The sequence below is a fragment of the Sardina pilchardus genome, chromosome 20 (genome assembly GCF_963854185.1).
Source record: "Sardina pilchardus chromosome 20, fSarPil1.1, whole genome shotgun sequence".
NCBI lineage: Eukaryota > Metazoa > Chordata > Actinopteri > Clupeiformes > Clupeidae > Sardina > Sardina pilchardus.
This window is the reverse complement of record NC_085013.1, coordinates 16,950,016-16,970,626: the sequence shown is the minus strand read 5'-3', so window position 1 is coordinate 16,970,626 and position 20,611 is coordinate 16,950,016. Positions and strand designations below refer to the sequence as shown.

The window sequence follows — 20,611 nt, the reverse complement described above, 5'->3', positions numbered from 1 at the left end:
CTGGCCTACTATATATTTGGCTTATTCGACTTCATACAGCGCAGCGCAGATCTGGCTTAACGTGATGCATGCGTTCAGCCAGATCTGCGCAGCGCTGCATGAAGTCGATTGTGTCTGTTTTTAACCCGGACATACAGGCACATGAATTCAAATGGAAGCGGAGTGGTTTTATCAGAGAAGTCAGAGACTGGGATTAGTGGTTAAAACACTGAAGGTTTCAACATTAGACTTACTCAGCCTACTGTTTTCATTTCCTGTACGCTGTTCGATAGCTGGTCATGGCGGAGTTTGAAGGCAGTCGTCTGCGTTGTGGCTTGTATTTTCACCTAGATATCTAGAAACAAGCTCTTGCTATTGCAATTCAGTAGGCTAGTGCAGCTTCTGCCACTGTTGAAGAATAATTTGCCGTGGTTAAATGCGCTATGAGAAAAAAATCAGTGCACGAACAACAGACAGGATGTTTTAGGCCAAGTAGGCAACATTTGCCTATGTAGAAAGAAAGTACTGGTTATTCACTGACTGTAGAGAATTTTGTCATGACGGTCATTTGTCCAGCAGGTGGCAGTGCTGCGATTGTTTGAGGAGGTAGACTTTGATAGACTCAACATTTCACACAGTAGTACACAAACACAACCAGACCATGGCCTCTTTGTCTCTAGTTGCGTATGAAGACTCGGATTCAGATGAGGAATCTGCCACAAACAATGAGCGTGTCAGTTCCACTTTAAAATGTGACAGCGCAGTCAAGCAATTTCTTGGAAGACCTGGCAGCCCTGCAACTGGGTTTCCTGGGGATAGACAGAGTACCAAAACAACTACCGTGGGACCCCTCTGGCAGTTTAAATCTTCTCCATGGGAACAACCACATTCAGTGGATAGCTGCAAGACGGCGTTACAAATCCCTTCCCATCCTTTACCACAGAACTCTGCTTTTCCAAATCCAGTTAAGAGGCTGGCACCTTCCCCGGTGGGAGTAAGACCTTACATCCCAAAGAGACAGAGACTGGCCCCAACAGATGACGGGGTGATGATGCCAGGGCCAAGTGTCAGCAGCGGCCCTGTTGAGGGCACTGCTGCCACCATCACCACCAGTCAGGCCTCTTGTGCCCAGATGCTCTCTGAGGTGTCTGACCGAGTGCATCCTTTCTTGGGACAGAAAGTGGGCAGGATGGAGCTGCCTAGACGTGTCCTTTTGCAGCTCCAGGCTCACCAGGGGCCAGTCAACATGGTGCAGTGGTGCCCAGTGCCTCACACAAGCCATCTGCTCCTGTCTGCGTCAATGGACAAGACAGTCAAGGTAAGAAGTGTTTCTTCCCCCCCCCCCCCAAAGAAACCTCTTTTATCCTTTCTTTGGATCAACAGACCAAATCCCCCACACACACACTATATATTTTAGCTATCTACACTGGCATAGAGTTGTATTTCACTACAAGTGTTTCTTCAAGATGAATGGGCCTACATATAAAGATGAATGTGATCATGGATGATAAACAAGAACAAGCACTTGCTTCTTGCTGATGCTCTTTTAGTCTGTGATAATGTCTTTGGGCCATCACAACTCCCCTAACCGAGCCTGAAACTTGTTATTGGAGATCCTCTAATCCTCTAAGAAACATTCTGCATAACGCAGAGCCATAAGTCTTGGGAGAATCTATGTCAGGACTCAAGGGTACTTCTTCCTGTGGAGCCACAGCACCTCTGTCTGGACTCACCAGGAGGATTAGAGTTCACCCCTTTCCTCCGGAAAGGTTAAGTGACACAGGTGCGGAGCGACTAAACATTCTCATTCTGGGGATATTATGTTTCCGAGCTGTCGGAGGCCTCCTGACAGGCACGGTATAATTAACAATTTAAATATTCATGAGGGGATTTGCCTCTCTCCGTGTAGGATTCGCACAAGGGGAGGCATGAGGCTGTAGCCAACAGCTGGTGAAGAGCTAGACAGAGCAGGTGGTGGAGACTCATTCTGAAGATGTAGCATCACTTTGTCATTTTACCTCTGTGCCATCCCAGCACTGAACGCCTGTCTGTCGCTAACTTGTTACACTCAGTGCCGCTACTGGCCATTTGGGTGAGCAGAACGTCCTTAGAGGCCACTTCCCAGGTATTGCTTAGAAGCAATTGTGTTTGATGGAAGATAAATTGATTTGTTGAAAAAAGAATTCTAGTGTCCTTAGAACATTAAGAGGGTAAATATTGAGTACTTAAAAATTAAACATTAAGTGCCAAATTGTGTTTTGTGCTTAGACATGATGGAAATCTTCAGATTTTGCAGATCCTTCTTTTAGGCCTATACTGGTGTCTGCCTTGCCACGAGAAGACTAATGGAGGATTTCATGTAATGTTGCTCAATGACCTTTTGGAGGCGCTGTGTCACTTTGCAGAGTAATATAATAGAGACTTTGCCTTAATATGTGCATCTTTGAAATGGCTAGGATATACTGTAGGAAGTACTGTATGTCCTTGACTCCTTTTACAAAATTGGTCAGACACTTTGAATTGCGCTCTAGCTCATTCCAGTGAGTTTGATGTATTTGGTCTTAGAAATAACTCCTAGAATTCAACTTGAAAACTAGTAAACATGTTTGCTTTTAGCTGTTGTCGCTTGGAGGATATCTTCATTGTTGCCGTCAGTAAAAGCTGCACAATATGACATGACCTTTCAGGCTCTCACTAACAAATGCTCAACACTGTATAGTACCATGATATTTATTAACAAACTGACAGATACGGACAAAAATAAATGCCATCCAGTAACCTACAAGTAGAAGGCTGTCAAAGGTACCTCTTACTACACACCAGACCAGCTTACATGATACGATACCATTAGCTTGGATCATGATTCCAATCACAATTCACAGGTGACTTAGTGTATATGAGAAATCAGTTACCCAATTAGAACGCCAATTATGATCAATTCACAACAAATCAATGTATGGCTTATGCTGAAAAAATCAGATTTTATTTTAATGATGTGTAGGACCAATTCATTTTCTGGTTTACCACTTTTCCCAAGCCTCCTACTGCTAGATGCCCTTGTTTGTGGGATTCATCTGGTTCAAAATGTTTTTGTTTTCCTCCCTTTTCCTATCCTTATCTTATTCTCTTAAACGTTCATCCTTTCTCTTCACCATTACTGTTGTCTGTCATTTTGTTGTCATCATTTCAAAAGATTTCTCTCTCTACATTTTATTTTGGCATTATGTTTTACAACTTTTCTCATTGTTGACTTAGTTACATCACTCCTCTCCATCCAATGGCAGAACTAGAGATCTCTCGTGTTCTATGATGCCGTTTCATGCTCAGCTCAGCACTCTTCAATAATGAAACACAGGCTGGTGAAGAGGGCCCGGCCCACTGATCTTCAAAGGCCCCTGCTCCCACGCCCCGGCCGGGAGAGAGGCAGGGAGACGGGGCTATGGGGCCAAGGTGGCATAGCAGAGGTCTAGCCCTCTATTCCTCCAGACCACCCACTCAATTTCAGACCATGCCCCAGAGAGGCCACTCTACCCCTGGGGCCTCAGCCCCATTTATCCTCTCACATACTCTTATCTATCCATCCCCGTGGCACTGGGTGAGATCTGCTCAAAGGGAGCTGTCTGGTGTTGGACTTTTTGCTCTGGACCTTAAAGCCCTGCTCGTTCCAAATATCTGCCTATCACTGACGTCACAGCCTTCCTTTGAGATATTTATTATTGATTCCCAGGTGGGGAAATCTTATTGTTAGCAGTGGAGAAACAGATGAAGAATGATAATAAAAAAATACAGATGAACACAGATAAAATACAGATAAAAAATAACTACCGGTAATTCAAAAATCATCGCTGTAAACAGGTAGTTGATGTAAGTGTATACATATATATAGTCAGTAGCACCTGGATCACTCTGTTTTGCACATCAGGGAGATGAATGTGCTCTTTACTGTATGTGCCACTGCTTATCATAGAGTAGACCTAAAGGAGAAGTCCATGATTCTAGTGAAAGGTTACGATTATGAATCATTAGTCAAGAGGCAGTCAAGTTGCACCCTTCCCTTGTGTGGTTCTGATAATAACAGGTTGATTGTTTCACTGCTTTGTCTGAAGCGATATGTGTGTTTCATTTACACAGCCTATAGTGTGTATACTAACACACGGCAGACATCTAAAGGACTGTGTGGAGTGACATGGATCAGGATACCATACTCTACCATTGATGCCCATAGAAAACATTTTTACAAAGCTGATTTTAAAACATGTGTAGGAAAATCTCCCAAGGCCAAAATATTGTTAATGGAGCTCTTGGATCCATGATGAGCCCTATTTGGAATGATGGGCAGAGTGCAAATCCTTCAGTCTAGTCAGAATAATAACTTGGAAAAATCAACCTGCTAATTTAACATCATGGACAAGACCAACACCAAGTATGATGGAGTCAGCACAATACTCCACATGGCATGCTTGTTCTTGATAGACTTTGTGTTTTGGCCACTGTTGAAATGTGCAATTATGGAGCATGTCACGCTGGCCATTGATTTTGGATGCAACAAGCTCATGAAAGGAGTGAAGTTGTGCTATGATTAATGATGGTTGTGGTGGGGGATTAAATGTAATTCAGTGTCAGAATGTGTACTGCATCAGTACACATTGCACACCATTTTGAGTTGTTGTAATGCATTGACTATATCGATAGGTTACTAGCATACCAAAACGTTTTTACAGTCCATTATATTTCAGAATTTTTCAGAGAATTTTTCATGGTTTTTTTTTGGTTATAGCATGATGTTTTGTCAAAACAAATCACTAGAAATAGCGGTATGTTGAAGAATCACAATGTATCAAAGACACATGACTTTAATTGTGACCTAATAACCAGAGGACATGCGCAGGGTCATGTTTCTAATGTTACATTTTTGAATACACTCCAACCTGGAGAAATAGCATAAATCCATAGTTTCCAAATCCAGTTGAAATGTTCAAAACCAACACAGATAAATTAATTGGACTTCAGCGTAATGCTCTACTAAATGTTGACTTTGTAGAGCATTATGTTGAAGTTGTGTTTGTCCTCAATTTGCCATTAGCTCAGTGTTGTTTCCTGTGCCACCGGAAACACCTTAGGAATACTTCTGTTTGTTTGTGCAGTTGGCGCGGTGATACGCCAGGCACCCTATATGTCCATGGAGGTAGTGCAAATGCTGAGTACAAAGTCATTCACAGTGTGATTGTGTCACAGTGTGAATTCACAAGTTTGCTGGGTCATGTCCCTAATGACAAATAATTCAATTCAAATTAAACTCCAAACTGTGGAGAAAACACTCAGCAGTGTTGTGAATAGTCCAACGCCTCCACTGAGGTCGAAGACCTCCCCAGGCATCTCACAGCAGGTCTTCACACTCGGATAGCTTCTCATGCTACGCTCATCAGCGCAAGAGCTAATAATTCCTCAGGGTCCAACTTGCGCACAGACGATGACCCAGCGGACCTCTGGTCACCTGCTCCACTCCGGTCCTTGCTCCTCACTTCAGAGGGCGTCTGGCTTTTGGCTCTGAGCCTCCGTGGGCAGCAGGAAACGGGGGCCGGGGCACGCGCGGGGCAGAGAGTTCCGCCACAAAAAGGGCCCTGCTGCTTCTTGCTGAAGCTGTTGCCAGGTGATCTCTTCTCCGTGGGCGTTGAGTGGGAGGTGTGGACTGGAGGTTGGTCACGCTACAGTTATCGGGGCGGTGCTGACCTACCATTCATTCTCACAGTGATAGGATGCTACGGATGGATTTGAGAGACATGAATGGCCCGGTGGGGTTTTTATGTTACCAGTACCAAGACTTTTTTGAACTAGATGTACCGCAAAGTGGTACAAAATATAACCGCAGATCAGTCCTGCACATTCTCTCCACAAAAATAATCACACTTGTCAATTTGTTTCCATCTCCTACTCCATCCCCTGCTGCAACTTTTGTGTGTGTAAATGAGTGTGTGCATGGGTGCGCCAGTTTTTGTGTATTTCTGCTTCTCTGTCTGGAGTTTTCGCTTGTGAGTGTGTGTGTTGGGAGTCATGGGATGTGTGTGTGTGTGTGTGTGTGTGTTTTATATGGGTTCTTTAAAGTGCACAGCGAAGCTAGCACTGTTCTATTTTAGCTTTTAGTTTTCATAGTTTAAATTTTTCCATTTTATTTTTTATTTTTAGTTATTATTATTATCCTTTTTATTCCCTTTCTCCTGTTTTTTTGGCGTCACGACTGCCCTTTGAGTTTTTGAGATATTGACACAGATTCCACTCTGACACGGATATCCTGAACCTCTGTACTGTAGGCTATATAAGTAACCCTTGAGCTAACCTTTGAACGAAAGTGACCCTTGAGAAAATTATTGGCTGGTTTCAGCACTTCAACACAGCCAGTACTTGCAGCCAAACCACTAGCATAGATGCACAAAGCACAGTTTCTACAGTAACGTACACTTCTCTCAATCTCAAAACCCACCTTTACACCCTTGCTTTCCCTCCCCCTTAATTTGATGGTTTTGTGTTTTAAGTGTACTTTTATTTAGTATTGGTAGGTAGGTAGGTGAATTTATTTATATAGCGCATTTAATGTGCAACCCAAAGCGCATTACATAAAGACAGAGACAGTGCCGAACGGAGTGGCGTAGTCGCCAGCGTATTGTTATTTATTTATTTTTATTTTACTTTTACTTATTATTACTATTATCTTATTTTATTCTATTTCATTGTATATTGTATATTATTTCATTTTATTTCTTTACCTCTTTTTATTACACTATGTGCAGCACTTTGGTCAGTGTGAACTGTTAAAAAAAAATATTACTTACTTACTTACTATATGTGAGACAGCTGTGCATGCATGTTCTACATCAGTGTTTCTTAACTGGTTGGGACCCACAAATGGATCGCTGAACCATTCTGGGTGGGTCACGGAGCTTTTATTCAAAATGCTAATATTGTACTTTTTAGTACGTAGCCAATGTCAGTCATTACCATGGACATAAGCAATGTTTATGTGACTGGTCATGTTCGACATAATTTTTAGTCATCCACATGTTGCAGACAAGTAGGTCTACAGGCACTTTGTATGTTACCATGTAGCTCACCATACAGTATCTGTTGGCTTGAACGCTAAATAAATATATGGGTCGTGACTTTATGAACATAGGAAATTGTGGGTCCCAAAGCCAGACCACTTAAGCACTGCTCTACATATTATACAGTAGCTGCAGTACCTTAATATTCACAATTACATCACTCCGCCAAAAGCTTTCCCTAAAAAAGGTATTTTTTTGGCCCCTGAGACCAAATGGAGCCGAGTTGGGGGTGGTCATTATTAATTTATGATGGCCCAAGGTATAAGATAATTGGAAATAATAGTGAAAACTATATATCAACATCCATTAAACAATATGCCTATTCCCACCAACTGTTTCCTCTGGCTACAACTGTTTCAAAATACAGGCCTAATTCTACTGAAGTAGCAGCAAATGTGTCCATATGCAATGTATTTTTCATGAGTGGCAAAATGCAGTGGAAATGTACTGGTATTGGTAAGTGCATTGATAGAAACCAAGCAAGAAAGCAAGTAACCAATAGTCCTAGTAAACAGGGTTAACTACTGTCTGTTCCTACTTACAAACGCATACACACACAGTACACTCACACATACACACACAGTACACTCAGTTTGCAGGTGTTATGGAAACGCCATGCCAGCCTGAAAGCTTTTCACTTGGAGGCAGAGGGGGTCGTGTTCATTTCACATAATCCCAGTTGGGAATACTGAGCAGACGCATTGTGGAATGACCACTCAACAGGTCTGTTTGGTGGCTACACTGAATGCATAGCAATATGTAATGCATGCTTGCCAATGTGACCTTGTGAGGTGCTGTGCGGAACATACAGAGTAGGGTTCTATCAACCACATGCTTCTCATCCATTTCTCAGTGCTCTTTTCGGTGTGACTGTTTATCGTTCCGCCTGCATATCAGCATGAGGTTAAGGTAACAGTTTGATGTTCTCAAGAGATGTAATAGCATACAGGGGTCATTTGCTGGTTGGCTGAACCTTGAGTAGGGGGGTAGGAGATATGTGCTGTTCGTCTTCAGTAGAATAAGAAAAAGAATACTTCCTGCATCCATCTCCATAACAACCACTTTCACAACTCTCTCTCTCTCTCTTTCTCGGTCTGTGGCATTACGTTGAAAGAAATCAATCTGATCTCTTGGAGGACAATAATGCAAAACCCGAGAGGATCTTTGAGGGTTGTTTTCATCAAGCTTGGCAAACACAGAATGGAGTTCTAAAGGGCTCCATGCTCCTAAACACGACGTACGCAAGAATGATGTTTACACAAGTCTCTTCCCGATGCCTGAGGGTGTGCGAGGTCTACTGCACAACAACAAACACAAGTCTGGTGACAGAGCACAATGAGCTCTCCATAGGCCAAACCTCCGGTTCAGACATCCCCTAATTCAGAGGGAGAGGAACATTGGCATTCATTTATACAAAAACTGAAGGAGTGAGACAGAGAGAGATGGAGGGAGAGAGAGCATAAATCAAATGAGAGGAAATTTAATTGGCACGATCTGTAATAAGTTTAGACTTGAATGTGTTAAGATCTTGTTTTGTTGAAAAAAAAAGTTTGTGTGGAGGAGAGGAGTTAGGTTGCTAAGAGAGTGATGGAAAGAAGAGAAAATCAATAGTCTGTCGTTCACGTGCACAGAATGAAGATCGGAATAAGCGGTGACAAAACAATCTTATCAAGGTGCCACACGCTCCCAGGAACAACAGTTTGTGTTGATGTGCACTTGTCGAAATGAATGCCTTCTGTCATGTTTGGGAGAGAGAAGTTGGGGAGTGTCTTGGGGTTCTCTCATTCAAACATAGGCTGGGCAACAGGGATTTCATCACGTTTTTATTTTTTCTTCTTCAAGAAAAAAAGCCTTCTCCCTCTGATTTCCCCTTTCATGCAGACTCCCCCTTGTTACAAGGAATTAAATTTAGAATCAGAGAGACAGGCGGTTTGTGATGAGGCCCCATAGGAAACCATTTTTGCCTCGGTGCGAAAATCCTCATTAGTGTAAGAATGTGTGGAACAGCAACGTGCATTGTGACTAATTAGCCAACTGTGTGTTTGTTGCATCTCTCTCTCTCTCTCTCTCTCTCTCTCTCTCTCTCTCTGACGACAGATCTGGGATGGTGCTGAAAGTGGGCGGTGCCTGCGGACGATCTGGGCCCACGGCGGTGCTGTGAGGGATGCCTGCTGGGCCCCCTGCGGCCGGCGACTCCTCTCCGGCTCTTTTGATACTACGGCAACGCTGACAGACGTGGAGACAGGTATGCACAGAAGCGCCGGGCCCCGGCCCTCTTGGGGTGCAGTTAGGTAGTGAGGAGCACTCAAGGCTTTGTTCACTTCGGTTGTTTTCACTGCAATACAAGGCAGGGCCTGCTTCAGGAAATGGAATTTTCTGATCGAAGCCCTAAAGTTGAAGACGCAAAAAAAGTCAAGCTGCTGGACTCCAGGGCGAGTTGAATTACCTTTGGTCATTCTTCACCCTGTGGACAGACAGATAGAAAATATAAAGGTCATTCACCCACATGGCCTGGAACTAAAGCGGGACTGAGCGTAAGAGAGAGGAGGTGATTTTTCTTTTTCTTTCTCCTCTGGCCCACAATTTCACTATGGGTGCTCAGATTGACAGCTTCATGGGATTGAGGGTGGGTGGGTGAGTGAGAGTATGTGGGGCTGGTGGGGTTGAGTAGTGCAGAGTACAAACTTCCTCTCCACTACGTGGCTGTCGATTCTGCCAATAAAAGCCCATGGATAATTGCTCCGCAGGCCCATTAAGTATCCAGGCAGCACAGGGGGTGGGAATTGATGGCTGATGTATTGCCAGAGGGGAAGACCTTTCGAGGGTTTGTGACGCCCCACAGCCTCCCAAACCACCGCCCACTCACCCCGCCCTAACCCCTCTGTGCTGATGGATTTCAGTGGTGATGGAGTAAACGGCATTGGTAATACCATCAACTCTGTCTTCCACTCCCACCCCCAACTCCAACATACACATGCACACACACACTCAGACACACGCTTCTCCTCTTGTGATTGTTAGAGATTGTGAAATATGATGAAGATGGCCAGATAGCTACAGATGATAACGGTGCAATAGGGCGATGACATCAATGGCAAGGGTGTAATGATAGTGTAGTGGTTAAGGAGCTGGGCTAGCATGCAGTATCCTGAAAGATTGTGGGTTCAATTCCCGTCTACCACCATTGAGCCCTTGAAAAAGGCACTTAAGCCCGAATTTTCCCACCTCAACCTCCTTCAGTAGTGGGAAAAAGAGCATCTTTTATGTTCGGCTTAAGTCAGAATGATGTCACTTTTTTCCTCAGGTCTCTTAAGGGACTTTATTTTTCAGCATTTCTTAGGGGAAAGGTGTTTGTGTGTGGGTGGGACACAGGTGGGGGGGTTCGTTGTCACTTTTGACAGGCAAGACTGACTGAGCAGGACCAACATCACTTTGTCCTATGGTACTGTGCCGCCCACGCAGAACTGTCATTCGTCAGACGGCAAACATTGTGGGCTTCTCACTTTAATCCTATTTTTCCTTTTTTCGCCATAAAACCCATTTACAATGATGGCAGCTCCAGAGTGTGAAGGACAAATAGAAAACCCTGCATGTTAATTCAACAATGGGCTCAAGGCTCCCTAAAATTTCCCCTGGAATGTGACCACATGTGCAGATGCAATTTCCGACTGCACCCCCCTCCCCCTACACCCCCAGCTCAACCTCGTCCAGGGCCACAGTTTCATATATATGTTAATGGTTTATATGGGAGAGAAGAGGAGCACGTCAAGTGGATTGGCACATTTCTGTTTGTCACACACTGATTCTTTAATAAGCAGTCGTGATTTCTCGCTCTGCTTGAGCTCTTGAGAAATAGGAGACACTTATGGGTAATGAACAGTCTGAGCACTTTCTATCTTCTTCCTTTCTCTTCCCTTTCCTTCTTTCTTTCTACATTTCTTTTGCCCTCCCATCTTTATAGGTATCTTTCTCTTCCACTCTCTTGTTCTCTCAACCACTTTCTGTTTCTCTCTCCCTACAATCTTTTTCTTTCCCTTTCTCTCTCCCTACTTTATTTGTTTCTCTATCCTCTCTCTTTGTCTCTCTCTCCAATTATCTTTCTCTCTCTCTCTCTCTCTCTCCTATCTCCTCCAGATAAATAGGGTTCTGTGTCTACAGTACCATAGCTCAGGCCTAACATTGATATTTACATTTCACTCATTTAACAAGAGGCTTTAATGTCTTATCCAAAGCGGCTTGCTCACACATGGACTGAAAGGAAGCATTGAGCTATCAGTATGTGCACTTCCTCACAGTTGTTGAATTAATGGTCCTTGTGATCCTCACTGACGCGTTATGATTCATCAGCCAAAGCACAAGCCTGCTGGCTTTTCTGTAACCACAGCAAACCAGACTGGGTGCACATTAGTAATCATATGTTATGCACTCTGTGCAAAGGATCCCGCAGAGATTTCACTGTATGTCACAATTGCATACGTTTATATTTAACCATCACGCAGATACTTTTATCCAAAGGCCTGTCATTACACGTGCTGTTCAACGTGAATAGGATCCTGACAAGACACCACTACACATGTTTGACTTGATGATTGTGAAGAATCAACAATGACCAAATTTATATCAGCGTGTGTCACAAACACTCCCGTTAGAAAGTCAAAAATTAAATCCTATGTGTGATTGTTACATTAAGTGTCATTGGTCTTACTGACACCCATTATAAGGAAAAAGGGTGTTTTAGTGTTCCAAAAGAGCTGGCCTGGCACTAGCTGGTTTGCATGCTAAATTAATTGAGGCATACTCAAAACTCACATACTCAAAACTCTATTCAGAACTTGAGACTGGAACCCAAGCATTGGTACGTGTTTCAACCAATACAGAGGAAAAAGCTTCTGCACACAATTGGATAGACCTAGCTAATCTTCAGAAGACATGCCTTAATCACCGTTTTCTGTTTGTTTTTTACAGTTATCGCCATCAATATCTTGTACAACAATCACGATAGCGACATTAACTTATAGCTTCTCTAGGGACAAGCTTTTTGCTGTAAACAAATTCAACTGAAGCACGCTCAGGTCATGTGATTGAACAGGCACCATCTGTCCATCATTGTATAAAGCCCACCTGGACGATTCTATTAGTCCGCATAATTCTCACGTTTTCATAGAAGCTTGTCAATGGACTAAGTCCAGACCGAATTTCCCAACCTCAAATTTTGCGGCCAGAGTTAAATTTGGCTGGCTTCAGGCCTAGAAATTTCTATCGCATGTTTGAATGTTTTAAAGTAACAAAATCCTCCATAAAGCACCTTTAAAGAGACATGATACCCTTCTATGGAAACCTGAAAATTCTATTTTTTAGTGTAGTTGTAGAAATTTAAAAAAAATGAAAAAAGGAAGTCTGTCAGAACACTATTGAGTACCTTTAGAATGAGAGAGAGAGAGAGAGAGGGAGAGAGAGAGGGAGAGAGAGAGAGAGAGAGAGGACAGTGAAAGAAAGAGAGATGGGGATGAAATAAATTGGATTTATTTGAAGGGCATTACTGATAAGTGGCAGCTGCTGCCTCTTCCCTTGACACTGTTTGACTTTAACCTCAGCAAAAGTGTTTCTCTCTCTTTCTTGCTCCCTTTCTCTTTTTTCTCTTTCTCTCTCTCTCTCTCTCTCTCTCTCTCTCACACACACACACACACACACACACACGCTCTCACACAGAAGCACACACACAGCCTTGCATAAATTGATTTTTATTTATTTTGCCAACAACAGTCACAAAGTATGCCCAAAGGTTTCTCATAGAAATAGTGTGTGTGTGTGTGTGTGTGTGTGTGTGTGTGTGTGTGTGTGTGTGTGTGTGTGTGTGTGTGTGTGTGTGTGTGTGTGTGTGTGTGTGTGTGTGTGTGTGTGTGTGTGTGTGTGTGTGTGTGTGTGTGTGTGTGTGTGTGTACGTACACGTGTGCGGTGTTGTAAATCACAATAAAGATAAAACTTGCAAGAACCAAACTGAAATGTGGTTCACAACATTGAATCAACTGTTCAGCAGGTACACTGTGAACCACCTCAATCAAAATGTGAGTTGTTTATCTCACGTCATTTTATAACATGTTCGTTTATAGCTACAGATCCTTCTCTCCATGTTGTTTTTTTGTAGTTTTTTTTTAATCCAAAGTTATGTAAACTATATTTTGGTGTATATATTATATTTACATTATGCCGTTACTGGTTCCAAATGTGTAAATTAACCACCATCTGCCCATGATTTCTAGGGGAATTAAAGTAAAACTTAAGCAGAATTGTTTTGGAATTGTTCTCTCCAGGAGCATTCACAGCATCTCCCAGTCATTATCAGATGCCTGGTGCCATTAATGATTGAAGTTGAAAGGAAATAGCGGCTTCTTCAACCTTGCTCCATATTTCTTATCAAGCTCGACTCGCTGTCTCAAATTTGGGATCAGATGAGGGGGAGAGTACGCATTGCAGAGGCTACGGAAGACGAATGCTGGCAGTGAAAGGGAGGCATCTCTTATCTTTTCCTTATTCGTTAAGCTAATTATGTTTCTTAATTAAAATGTTGAGGCCTGCATTAATTATGCAACGGGGAGAACAACTTATCATCTTCTCCCCAAACATTAGCCGCACATCCAGATGACAGGTCCCGTGTCTGCCCGTGTCATGACAGGAAAACCAATTAAAACGACACGAAGGAAGAGAGAAGTGATTTTACTCCACGTAGCAAACTCTGAAAAGAGAGCTTTTTTTCCCAACAACTTGCTTATCGGGAAGGTAGCAGCCACATCAATAAAGTGGAGGCATAACAGATGATGAAATGGCTTTGTTTGTGTCAGCCAATGCTACAGACACTTTTATTTGGCTTAGGGAGTCCTGTCGATTGGCCAGGAGCCAGTCATAATTTGTCATAATGTCATAAGGTACCTGGCGAAAAGGCTGAGTTGACTATGGACTACAATGGAATGTGATTTGTTTGACACAGGACTGCAGAGTAAGATTTAATTTCAGATAAAGATTCCTGATAACAAACTGTCTGTTCATTCACATTGTAGTGTGTATTGTCAATAGAAGTCTGTTGATGAAGACAATGGAGTTTCTATTTCATGCCGCCCCCAATTATTTGATTGACTTGAGATCTTCCACTTAGCACCAGCATTTGATACTTTTTCAAATTATCGAAAAATGACTTGCAATATGATGCCCCACTATTTTCTAGACAGACAGAAAACACAAAAGGCCACAACATCAGGGGAATGAACAGCTTGAGCAACCACAACAAGCCTAAGCAACCACAACCAATCAATGCAACCACAACCCGCCAAAACATGTTTTGGCTGTATGTTTGCATCAACACTTGAATTTTAATTAACAGTTTCTTGTGTGTTTCTTGGAAAAATGAAAATATTGTCTCTCAAAGAGGCTTCTGGCAGCAGCTTGGTGAGACACGCTTTGGCAGTTTTCCCACAACAATGAGTGGAATCGCCCTGATTGAGATGCCATGGTGTCTTATTTTCTCCTGAACATACTAGTCAGAGATGCCTGCAAAGCACAGATGTGTCTTATTACAGCCAAATAGCCAGGAAACACTTTTCCCATATGTGTACCCATGTTCACCCTGAGGACAACAACATCCATGCTCATGCATGTTTGTAATGTGTGTAAGTAATTACCATTGAAGACGGTGTGTCTGTGGATACAGTATATGTGTATTTTAGCCATGGGGTAGAAAGAGGCTTTGATTCAATTTGGTTTTGTTGGCTGATGTTGTTGTTCAGATCATATATCTTAAGCTTCAGGCTGTTACATAATGAGAGAATGTTGGATGGCAATTAAACTGAAGCTTGAAGATTGAAACCTGAAGATTCCCAACTTTGTCTAGTTCAAGCTGTTATCAGTTTAAAAGCATCTCTTTTAGCATTCTGTACTGAGAGTCAACTGCATTGTTGAAAGAGATGATGGTAAACAATAAAGCTTTGTGAATTGCTCTAATGACTAGTCAGTAATTGAGCCATTTATCTTCTAAGATGTGCATGATCTGTGTGTGTGTGTGGAGAGAGAGAGAGAGATAGAGAGAGGAAGAAGACAGCAACAGCTATTAATTAGAATGAATGATCTGGTTTGGACAGAGTCACAATTACTTTGAGCTCATTCTTACAGTTCAATAAAAATATGTTCAACTGTACACTCTTATCTGATCGCCTTCCAGCACATTGTATTGGCACATTCATTCATTTTATCTCTGCATGCCGCCCCAGACCATCCCACTACATACGCAGCTGTCCAGAGACATTTTATTAGATTAAAAAACAATGACTGCCATTGATCAGCGTCCAACTTTAAGGTCAGCTTGCCACGCCTGAAGGTCGTGCAATCCTGGTTGCCTCGATGGATTTCTCCACTGATCTTTACGTCGATGCCTTATTTCCTCAGGGTCGGAGGTTGTTAAAGTGAGGAACCAGTTTAAGGTGAGCTGCCTTGCCCTTCAGCCGACTGACCCGGACGTGTTTCTGTGCGGAGGCTTCAGTCCTGAGGTCAAGGCCTGGGATGCACGCTCCTCTAAGGTCAGATTTGATGTCTTTCATCAGTGTGTTTAATTATACAGTGGTTCATTCTACGATCTGTGGCCTGACCTTCAGGGCATATCATAACCTTGTTATCTTTAAATATGATATTGACTGACGGATAACCCATTGTGAACATTATCCAAAAATCCCTCAGTGAGATTCTTTTGTAATCTAGATGGTGAGAACTTACAAGGCTGGGATACAGCAGACCCTGGATATTCTTTTCCTGTCTGGGGGCAAGGAGTTTGTTACCAGCAGCGATTCAGTCAGTCGAGACTCAGCTGACCGCACCCTCATTGCCTGGGACTTTGGAACCACTGCCAAAGTCTCCAACCAAATCTTTCATGTAAGAACAGCGTAAGGTGGGCAAATGATGCCCAAACTGAAGTCTAACATGGCCTGAACTAAACCTTTATCATCCCTTGAGTACAGGCCTGTGATTCATATATGATCACAATGTCAGCAATTACAAAACATTTTAAATCAGGGATAATAATCTAGGTTGTGAATTAAATATAAACTGCAACTGTAATGTCTGTTTGTTTAAAAAAAAAAAACAGATTTGATTTTACTGGGTTTGATTTTATTTCTTGAATGCAGGAGAGGTACACCTGCCCCAGTCTTGCATTGCACCCAGAGGGCGAGTGCTTCGTTGCACAGACCAATGGGAACTATATCGCCGTCTTCTCGTCACAGAGGCCATACCGCATCAACAAGAGGCGGCGTTACGAAGGACATAAGGTCAGATATTCAGTTATTCAGGCCATGGAGAGGGAGATCGGAGCAGAAAGCTGTGCCCCACTTATCGGCCACATAGTCATCTGTAGCTAACAGTGACCCTGCCACTGAGTCGATTGTGTGCGATCACCAAACAGCTCACTTACATCATCAAAACATTTCTCATAAAAAAGGAAATTGATTATTTAAGGATTTAAAGATCTCATGCTCTCTTGTTTCCTGACATGAGTGAGTTAATGTAGTCCTTCCATCTGTTGAGAAAATATTGGCATACTGTCCACCACTCTTTCCACTGTCAGTCACACACATATTTACATTCTAGAAAGTGAGCCAATGATCTTGATTATAAATAAACAATCTAGAATTTGCTCTTATAAACATCTAATCATCATGTATTATGAAATAAAAGGAAGATGACAAAAATTATATATTGAGAGAAGAACAGGAAGAATGTGTTCTGAGTCTTGTTTATGTTATTGTTATTGTCTGTGTGTGTGTGTGTGTGTCTTGTAGGTAGAGGGCTATGCCATCCGGTGTGAGTTCTCTCGATGCGGATCGCTGCTAGCCTCTGGAAGCTCCACTGGTTCTGTCCACTTCTATGACCACCAGAGCTCTCGGACACTCCACACCCTCCGAGCACACCAGCAGGCGTGCATGTGTGTGTCTCTCCACCCCGTCCTGCCCTCTGTGGCGGCCACGTGTGACTGGAGTGGCGAGGTCAAGATATGGCACTGACCAGGCGAGCAGCTCCACAAATCACAGGTTCAGGCAGTCACCATTATTAGTCATAAGCCGCCAGCTTCCTGTACATGGGCTAATGCATGAATCAAAAGAGAATTTCAAATGAGATTTACACTGGGGAAAAAATAGTCTAGCACTAGGCTGACTACATGTACGGGAAACCAGTCCATAGAGACTATCATTTTAAACTCTTTAGTTGCCATAGTTGTTGTCCAACACCAATTTCAAGATGTGCACACCTGAGTGACAGGTGTCTGACACACAAGCTGCAGAATATCAGTGTGGTATCTCATCGAGACCCTTTTGCAGTTGCTGTCTTAAAGGCAGATAGAGTATTTTAGCATTCACTAAATCTAAGACAGTTTTGTTTCTTGCTCTTCAAGATATGCCCCAAGAACCTGACAGACAGATGCTTGATGTAGTAACTTTAGCCTCTGCAACACCTTTATGCAACTTCAACCTCAGGTAGCTAGACAATGCTATGAGCTAAGTTAGCATTATCGCCTGCGTCAACCCCCTACCTCCCTCTACTGCTTTTGATAAAACAAGTCTTTTGCTTCTCTGTGTTCTTCAGTTCAGATGGACAATACTGTAGTACTGCTCTAAGGGGTTTGTCCTGGTAAAATGAGTTCCTTCCAGTGTTTTCTGGGCTTGACATATTGCATATTACAGTCAACATGTATACTCTGCTTCTGTTGTTTGCCTTTGGGTGATGTAAATCTGGAACACAAATAAAAACAGCCCCTTATTTTTAGAGGACTCCATTTTGGCAGCTGCAGCTGGCTCTGTTATGTGTTTGATTTTAAGCCTGAGGAGCAAGAAAGGCTGGTGACAGTGATGCTGCTGCGGTGGCACGCGCTGTCATACCTACTGAGAATGCCGAGAGGAAGCTGTCCCACAAGCGCTTTGTTGAATTTTGAATGACCAAATCCGGAAAAAAAATGTCTTTGCAGGATTTTTCAATGTACTGTATACCCTCATTCTGCTTTAATCATAGACACTGTAAATCCTTGAAGGGTTTTTCCAAGGACATGGAAACCGTACGGGATTTGTTTAGCCTATAGCATGTACTGTACAAGTGGACATTCACATTAGAAAATATTGTCTAGTTAGTGATCAATTGAGTAGCCTGTGATTGTTACCTTTTACAGCTCAGAACATTTTTGTTATATTTTTTTATTGGCAAGGATTCCATGTAGTAGATACTTGAAACTTCTGCTTCTGGTTCATAATACATCTTCTGCAGGCTTCTAACATTATATTTCCCTTTTCATGAGGCTTTCTTTAAAAAGAAAAAAGAATTTTAGTGAATGCCATAGGAGGGAGTGGGTGTGAAGGACTTGGGGCATGTTACAGTGTGTAAAGATCAAAGAAAAGTTCCACAATTAACATATCAAAGGGCAAATTGCTAAACCTCTTTGTAGGTTTATCATCAGGCACACTTAAGTATGCAGCCTCGTTACAGTATCAGCCAAGAACAGGCGCTAGTCTAATTGCGTTGTGCATCAAAGATGCATCTTAACAATGCCATGGTCATAGTTGCCCATTGTTATACTTACCTCAATCTGCCTTTATTGAAGTGGTACCTCAGTGACCAGCTGTACACTTTTATAAATTAAAGATTAGTGGTTTTGTCCCTCTGGAATGTCAGACGTACTTGAATGAGTACTCAGCCCTCTCTATACACAATGGTACTTGGATGGAAGGAGAAAAATTTAGGTCATCCATCTACAAGATCAAGCCTTTCATTGTTGAGATATAGCTGGCAGAAGACTTTGTGAAAAGCTTAGTCCTGTAAAAATGTTGGTTAACTTGGATGGAGTGTCCGCTTGTGTGTCAAGTGTGGGAGTCAGCCCTGATTATTCAACGAATGTCATGAATTACACTGATGGTTGCAGGGTACAATTGCCTTTACAGTGTGTTCATCCCTCATCTTTATTAAGTAAAGAAACATACAGCAAAAATATAGAAACATGCATGTGACAAACAGCTCACCACTCTCTTTGAAAACTGTCTGGATATTTGAGGTAGAACAGGACAGCTATACACTTGTTAGGGCAGAAAAAGTAAAGAACATCCAACTTGACAAGGAAAAAATATTCATTCTTAAATATGTATATATCTCAATTATATACATAGATCAATTCAATATTTTGTATTTAATAATAATATCCACAACAAAAATATCATTTTTATTTGAAGGGAACCTGGAGGTTTTTTTTTAAATCTGTTGTGGGGTTTGTGTGGGTCTCAGTCCCTGTGCCAAGTGTTTTATCAGCTGGGAGAATAGATGTGGTGCCCTTTCTCCTGTTGACAAGTTACATCAGCACCTGAGATGCCAGGCTACAGAGATCTAAGCCACAGCCTAACAGTCTGCCCCCTGACTAGAGCACTAGGGTGAAGCTTCTTTCATGGAGGGCCAAGATTATGTGCAGGTTTTCATGTTTTCTATTTTATTTTTGGCACAGCATCGTGATCAGATTTCACTATATTGCATCAGGGAAGTCTAGAAAATCAGCAAAGTCTGCTAACAAGTGTCTCTGTGTCTTGTGGAGTTTGACAAGAGCACAGCCCCAGCCCCAGTCTCAGGAGCTCATGTCCTAATGACAAAACAAAAACCCCTCGCTTATTGGAAGCAGTCTGCTCTTGTTTGGTGTTCTTTGGATTTTCTCCATCAAACCCTTGAGAGGTTACTTAAACGCCCAAGGTTTTGATGAATCACTATGTGGGTGTTCTAATTATTTCTGATTACATTTTGCAATGCTATAATTACGGGGAAACAGGATTCTGTGTGATTGAATTTATATGAATACTTCCACTGACTTTGAATTCTTTTTATAAACGTTATAGTGTACTTGTGGCAAAGAAAACCAACATATCCCTCAGCCCGCCATGAATGGAAGACAATACTCTACCCCCTCTGAAGCCTCTCCAGGTGAATATTGACTTCTCTCAGTAGCCTGGAGTTGGGGCTAGAACATACCTCTAAGCTTCTATGGAGAAGGCATTGCAGGACAAACACAGCACAGTGAAAAGGATTACTCAGAGCAAAGTGTCTACTTTTGGTTTGGATCAGTGCGGTCCATGCAGAGAACTTGCAAAAGAAGTGTTCCGTTTCAGCACAATACATAGAACATTTGCTGGTCGGTGTATGAAACACTGAACAGACATGTAGACAAGTATACACATATATATGCACTACTACCTGATGTAATAAACAGAGCTGGAGCTCCAGCTACTGAAAAAGAACTAAGGCATAAATATACGAATGGTGTTTTTGACAAGCAAGTGAACTACTAATACATAAATCATGCTAGCTTCCACGTCTTCTGTAAACCAATAGGGTGTTGTGCAGAATCATTGGTCCAATCTTAAGAACAGGTGCAGTAGATATATACTCAGAGCAAGGTGCTTGAGGCACCAAGGTCACAGTTTTATTTCCCAGGTACTGATACAAAATAAATACCTTACTGGTTTGTCACTTTGGAT

At 42.4% G+C, this 20,611-nt stretch overlaps 1 protein-coding gene across 2 annotated transcripts; it reads left to right on the top strand.

Annotated features, from left to right (window-relative positions):
• Positions 1–146: 146 nt before the first annotated feature.
• wdr25 (WD repeat domain 25) lies at positions 147–20,204 on the top strand. Of its 2 annotated transcripts, XM_062522291.1 has the most exons (7): positions 147–1,297; positions 9,174–9,321; positions 15,510–15,640; positions 15,819–15,989; positions 16,244–16,384; positions 16,895–17,143; positions 19,973–20,204. In XM_062522291.1, the coding sequence occupies exons 1-6, from the start codon at positions 641–643 to the stop codon at positions 17,114–17,116; spliced, it is 1,470 nt and encodes a 489-aa protein (XP_062378275.1). In that variant the 5' UTR covers positions 147–640; the 3' UTR covers positions 17,117–17,143; positions 19,973–20,204. The 2 variants fall into 2 exon arrangements, with proteins under 2 accessions (XP_062378275.1, XP_062378274.1); XM_062522290.1 differs by lacking the exon at positions 19,973–20,204 and having other exon boundaries at positions 16,895–17,898.
• The last annotated feature ends 407 nt before the right edge of the window (positions 20,205–20,611 follow it).

Excerpts from the sequence above, each read along its gene's own strand:
- wdr25 (XM_062522291.1), top strand. The coding sequence starts at position 641 with ATGGCCTCTTTGTCTCTAGTTGCGTATGAAGACTCGGATTCAGATGAG. Across the intron at positions 15,641-15,818 it reads GGGATGCACGCTCCTCTAAG|ATGGTGAGAACTTACAAGGC; the intron begins GTCAGATTTGAT and ends TTTGTAATCTAG. Across the intron at positions 16,385-16,894 it reads GGCGTTACGAAGGACATAAG|GTAGAGGGCTATGCCATCCG; the intron begins GTCAGATATTCA and ends TGTGTCTTGTAG.